The sequence below is a fragment of the Alligator sinensis genome, unplaced genomic scaffold (genome assembly GCF_000455745.1).
Source record: "Alligator sinensis unplaced genomic scaffold, ASM45574v1 scaffold144_4, whole genome shotgun sequence".
Classification (NCBI taxonomy): Eukaryota; Metazoa; Chordata; order Crocodylia; family Alligatoridae; genus Alligator; species Alligator sinensis.
This window is the reverse complement of record NW_005842190.1, coordinates 312,585-319,478: the sequence shown is the minus strand read 5'-3', so window position 1 is coordinate 319,478 and position 6,894 is coordinate 312,585. Positions and strand designations below refer to the sequence as shown.

At 38.5% G+C, this 6,894-nt stretch overlaps 1 protein-coding gene across 1 annotated transcript in view; it reads right to left on the bottom strand.

The window, feature by feature from the left end:
• Window positions 1-6,894, bottom strand: part of TMEM131 (transmembrane protein 131) — a 138,644-nt gene that overhangs the window by 61,408 nt on the left and 70,342 nt on the right. The window contains 1 exon segment of the mRNA XM_025207248.1: window positions 1,143-1,266. Coding sequence (XP_025063033.1) covers window positions 1,143-1,266 — 124 coding nt within the window.

The window sequence follows — 6,894 nt, the reverse complement described above, 5'->3', positions numbered from 1 at the left end:
TGTTTTGTTTTTTTTGTGGGGGGGGGGGGGGGGGGGGGGGGAAATACAATTTATTCCTCCTACTCCTTTTTTTTCAATATGGAGCAATGGACCATTTGTTTTTAAATATTTTCAGCATTGCAACTTTCTTTTTCAGCTCCTTTACTGTCTATCCTTCTCCTTACAAACGCATCCAATTTATTTAAAAATCAAAAATTCAATATATAACTATGAATTCAAAGACAAATGCTGGGAGGTTCCCCTTTAAAAATAAGGAAATGGACTAATAGTGAGGAAATTTCAGCTGTTTATCCTCAAAGCATTTCAGTTCTCTCTGTTGACCTCTGCTAGTGCTGATCATCAATATGCTTTAATTCAAGATGTAGTTGGTTAGTTTAAACCTGGAAAAGTAACCCTGAAAGATCAAGCTTTAGTCTGATAAATTAAACCGGGCTGAGGATTTCAATGAAGGTTCTTTTCTCAGCAAAGTTAACAAAGCCCTTACTGAAAACTATTTAGAACATGGGTAAAGGGGTACTTATAGTTAATGTACCATATATAGTACTAACCATTAAGAACAAAATAGATTCTTAAATTCTGTTCTTTACTTCTTATACTGAACTAGAAATATTGCTACTCTTCTAGAAAAGTTACCTGTTAGTAACAATAACACCTGCATCCAACTTCAAGCTAAGTTTGAATTATTGACAATGCCGCTACCAGTGGTGATAGGAAACACCCTAGAAACCTTAAAGGGTACAGACACATGTGTGTTCATCAACCTATCCTAAACATTCCTCTGCACAAATATGGAGATTCACCGATGAGCTCAAGAAATAAGTCTTCTTTGTTGCCAAGTTAAAATGAAAGTTATTTTGGAGAAACGCTTTAAAGATTTGCACAAGTTGAAACTGCTTGGCAAGCTTTGAGGGCTAGGAGGAAAACCAGAAATCACAAATGTAGCCCAGCATTATTATTTAATTGTTGTAAATACTTTTGAAAATGCAAGCTTGTATCAAATTATCCTGGTAACTGCAAACCGAAGAATCCAGAAAAAGCTTTGACAGTTAAAAAAAAATTTGCTTAAAAAAATTATTCATAAAATTAAAAAAAAGCAAGTTCACCCTGAAGACAGGATAACCTTAGAAGACAGAGCAACTCACCCTATTTTGAAAAAATGATGCATGAAAATGTGATGTTGTAGCAGATATTGATACTAATGTAATAGTTTCTTCTGAACTAGGATTATGGAGGTAAACTTTTTCCATTTTTGGCATCCCAACTGGCCTGTCAAAAAATAGAAAGAAAACAATATATATTCAGAAGGCTCCGCAGCATTTTATAAAATAAAAGTATTGTTTCACATGATAAAACAGAAGAGGAAATATGAATTTTCATAAGCAGTAGTGAGCACTCACATAGACTAGCTTTTTAAAATGCCCTCTGATACCTGAAAAGTATTCATTTGTTAGATTTAGATCTAACTCTAACAAATGTAACACCCTGACAAAACCCAGAATACAGACCCAAAGATATCACTGAGCTTATACACTTCATCCTCACACACAACAATTTCACTTTTAATAATCAACACTTCCTCCAGATGATGGGAACAGCTATGGGCACTAAAATGGCCCCACAGTATGCCAACCTTTTTATGAGTCACCTGGAAGAAGACTTCCTCAAGAACTGCACCATCAAACCCTTGCTGTACTTACGATATATCGATGACATCTTCATCATTTGGAGTGAGAACCTGGAATCTCTACTTGAGTTCCACCAGAAATTCAACAGTCACCACCCCTCCATCCAACTTTCTTTAGAATACTCCAACACCAACATCCCCTTTTTAGACACAATGATCAGTATCCAGAAGGGTAAAATACAGACCACAGTATACAAGAAACCCACAGACCAACATACATATCTGCACAGAACCAGCAATCACCCGAAACACATCAAAAAAGCAGTGATATACAGCCAAGCCCTCAGATACCACCGCATCTGTACTGAAGAGAACACCCAGGATCGCCACCTCACCAGTCTTAAAAAGGCTTTCACCCAGCAAGGACACTCCTCCAGAGAGGTAGATTGCACTTTTGAAAGAGCCACCTGGATACCATGTGAAGAACTGCTGCAGTACAGAAGAAAAACACCCACAAATCGCACACTGCTGGTTATGACCTATCACCCCTCCCTTGAACCTGTACGGAAAATCCTCAAAAAATTGCAACCCATATTAGAAAAAGACCCTATTCTTAAAAAGATCTTCCCAGAGCCACCCATCCTAGCCTTCAGACAAGCACCGAACCTCGCCAACCTCATCACCAGAAGCAAACTTCCTCAACCCCAGAACACACCAAAAGGATCCAGACCGTGCCATGACAAGAAATGCAAAACCTGCCCCCACATCTCCACCACCCCCACTATTACTACACCCCACAACAGAGCCATCAGCATCCCAGGATCTTATAGCTGCACCTCCAGGAATGTAGTATACCTCATCCAATGCACCAAATGCCCTGATGGAAGATATGTAGGAGAGACCAGACAACAACTGCGCACCAGAATGAATGCACACCGGAAATCCATCAAAGACAGAAACACCCAACTACCGGTGGGGGCACATTTCTCATAGGAGGGCCACTCTCTCTCCAATCTCTCAGTCCTGATCCTCAAGGGAAATTTACACAACACATCCCAGAGACGAGCCTATGAGCTCCATTTCATCAACCTGCTGGATACTAGAGATCAGGGACTAAACATAGACATTGGATTTTTGATACATTATAATCTGCCTGGCAACTGACTCCCCAGCCCCGCCCCTGGCTTCTTTACTTTTCATTCCATCCAGGAAGAGCACACACCAACTGCTGCAGCTTCCTGAGCCTGACGAAGGGTTTTTGAACCCAAAAGCTTGCTTAATAACTATTCTCCAACCATTTGGGTTGGTTTAATAAAAGATATCAAATTCACCCAAGGAACCTTGTCTGGCACCCTGACAAAAGCATTTTTCCTATACCATCATTGTTTTACTTGTTTATAGTTCTCTTACAGCACTTGATACATGAGTTCTAGAGAGTTATGAGAGCATAAGATCTTCTGATCTCGTTTCCTGAAGTCTGTTTTAAGAAACTCTTGTATTTTCACCAAGATGTGAAATCCAGCAAAATGCAAGCTTTTAGTAGTAGTGAATCAAACTGATAATTTGTTCTTCCTAGGCACTAGATTCACTTCCTCTATTAAAGCATATTATGTGTGCCCGTAAGACATGTTTCAATTTTAATATTAAGTTCCGGTTTCAATCTCTGAAAAAATATTTTTCATACTGTCTAGTGAATCTGTAAAAACATATGCAGTTTATAGATGTATAGCCAACAATTTTGTTCAATTATACTTTAAAATTACCCTCAGCCCATAGATGTGTACCCAGTTTCTTAAACGTTAGCTTGCGCTTAATACCTTCGTTCACAGACAGCATATATGCCGGAACTGCTGAATAAACTTATTAACAGGCTACCATTCAACCAAACTCAATAAAATTTTGTCTAATGACAAGTCGAATTACCCACAAGATAATTTCACCAACTCTCTACCCTTCTATTTACTCAACCTCTCTCATCAGAAACTTCCTCTTAAAAAGTTCAAATTGCGTGAATATAGCATTTGGGGTTGTGTACGTGATACCCATATGTTGAAGCATCCACATTCACTGGCAGCATACATATGTGCACTCAAAAAAAAAAAAAAAAAAAGATAATTTAGATGTGACCAGGTTAAGTTCAATGCACTGCAACATATACAAGGTCAAACTAGTGGTGAATTCTGGTCTTCTGATACCAGAACATCAAAACTAGATCACCTCAAGAGTAATTTTCAAATCCCTCTGAGGATTTGCAGTTAATGTTGAGAGCAGCCTAGCACTGAGTGCTTTGTACTCAATCAAGGACTCCTTTGCTCCTCTTGATTTCTTCATTATAAAGAGCAGGAAATAAAGACTGCAGTGTCTTTGTGATAAGGAAACAGCTTTTATTCTAATTTAAGGCAATTCTTCTCTTTTATGGAATGATAGGAGGAAGATGTAAGATAATGGTTTCTTTAGGTAAGCCCTAGTTCCAGAAAGTACTATAATAAGTTGTTGCATCACATCAGCTCAAAATAGGGATCTGCAGAGAAAAGCCAGGGGGGGTTAGATGGCTCATTTCCTGGTGTATTTAGTCTTCTTTTAATCTCCAAGTGAAAGTTTGTTTGGTCCTCTATATAAAGTCAGTATTCATTCCTTTATGTACGTTCTAATTTTATGGATGAAAGGACCAGAAGTCTTGTTATAGAAGTTCTTAGAACCTTCTATTATCTCTTGATGAAGGGCAATTTTTAATTTTGGGAGCTCTATCATTAACTGCACATTAATATTCAAATGAATCATATGACTAAGGAAGGGTGGTAATGCTGTCTTTCTTGATACTGGTTTTCTGACGCACAGTCACTAGTGATACCCAGTAACTTACAGTGCCCACATAGAAAGGAATCTAACAGCCTTCATTAATGACTCAGGCATGCAACTGCTAGTCATTCTAAGGTGTGTCTACATTACCTTCTAAGCAGGAGAATTGCTGATCTCTGTGCCTCCAAAGCTATGCAAGCTTAAAACTACCTCAGAACTTTACACAAACCTGCAGTCTGCTGTATAGACACAATCTCTTAGTGAACATTTAATTATACTGGTAAGTTCCTTACACTGAGCCCAGTTAATCCCCAACATGGCAAGTAGCTGAGACTAATCCTCGTAAGATCTTAGTTGTTGATTCAAATTTAATCATCAGAGGTATTTACCTATTCACTTAGGGCTGGTCGAAAAAATCGTGATTTTGATAAAACATCTGTGGCTTCTTCCCATTCTATATGCAGTTTAAAATTTGAACAAATGCATACCTGCCTTCTGAAATTTGCAAGATTTCATAATTTAAATATTAAAAGTTTTTATAGTAAGTTCAGGAGTTTCCCTATCCAGCCACCTCTTCTTTTACTTTTCTTTATAGGAAAACCGAAAGATGTGCAGAACTGGAAAGATTCTTTACAATTCTGAACTTAACTCCAGAAGAAAAACTAAAATGGGCTGAACATATCCCTAAAATGGCTCTAGATCTGGACAAAATTTTCATACATTCTGAGGCTATAGCTTTAAATTCTCTCTCCATAATCATAATTGGCAGCTACTAAAATACTGTATTTTCTCACATAAAAACACACCCCAAAACCCTTTTCTGAAAGGCAGAATGAAGAAAAAATAAGATTTTGCCAGAGTTATGGCTGCATAGAGTAGGGGCAAAGTCTAATCTTCAGCTGACTCACCCACCCTTTCTTGCTTAACTAAAGCTGAAACCTCAGCTGTTGCTGAAGACTGGTCTCCATGGGTGAATCTATGACTTTCAAGAGAGCTAAGGAGTCTCCAAGGCTGTGAAATAAGAAAAGCCAGAAGCAGCAACCCTGCAGTAACAAAGGTTAGCTTGATTAGTAGAACATCAAGATCTTTAAAAAGGGAAGGAATTAAAGCAGTGCATTCATATCCAAGCCAGAAAATCATCACCCCTTCTTGATTTATACACCTCAATTTTGAGGGGAGGATTTTTTGGGAAAAGGTTTGTGTTGTATGCAAGAAAATACAGTAACCACCCCAGAGGAATGCTTCCCAACAGAAAGATCTATTTGATAATGAGTAAAAAAAAATCCTTGTCCAAAGGCACCAGGAATTGATTTCTGATCTCAAGTATGGCCATCAAGATTTAGTCCTGTGTAAGGGTACACAAAAATTTAAGAGAATTTATGTGCTAAACAAGCTGTCTCTTTTTACCAGTCAGGTAAAAATCCATCTGTACCTCCTCTAAAGAGATCTGTATGAAGGAAACACACTTTTTCATTTAGAATAAACTGGTTATTGCATATGTTACTAAAGGTAAAGTCATTTTTCATCTATTATTAGTGATAAAGTTTTGCACTCTTGCCTCTATTTCACTGAAAGCAGAATGTTGGAAAAGAGCAGAGTACTAAGAGATCACTCTGTGTCAGAGGTTCTCAAGCCCTGGCCTGCAAGCCAAATGCAGCTCACAGATATTCCCAGGGGGCCAGGAAATTTGATAGCAGGGGAGTAGTGGCAATTAATACTGCCACTCTTCCCTTGCTGCCAAATTACCAGGCTACCCTGCACCCTAGCCCCCCACCCCCAGCTGGATCAGGGACAATATGCCCCTTCGCACCTCTTCACCTGACTCGATGGGGCCCACCAGCCAGATCCACCCCAAGGACGAATTGTGCCCCGCACATATGGCCCACAGGGCAAAAAAGTTGAGCACCACTGCTATATGCAATTCCTGTTTTTCTCAATTACATATAATGGTGGTTCCAGCTGATACAGGCAAACTTGTCTGAGCAAGATAATGGAGAGACATAAAGAGAAGGGTCACATTAATAAGGGAAAAACAGAAATCACAGAAAACACTACAGCACTATCCTAGAAACAAAGCGTTTGAATCATCTTAGTTTTTGTTGAAAGTTAAGGAAAACTCGAATCCAAGTGTTCTGTTTTTCAAAGATTATATTTTTGTATGAAGATTTCTTGCTAGTCTCCACTTACGTGCACAAGTAAAAGCACGTCTGAAAACAGACAACCTCCCCCCTCCCCAACACATTACCAGTCTTGTTTCAAATGGCTTTTAAAACCCTACAGCTGAAGCAGATTATTTTCCAAGCCAATTACTCAACATAGGTGAAACTAAGTCAGAAGGCAAAAATCTTTATTACTTTGCCAATGTCTCCCCTTATAACATATATAAAAAAGGATGGATAAATATTTGATGCCAATTTAAACTTAAGAAAATCTTTCCATTCTTATCCGACTCCAAAACAGATGTGAATTAA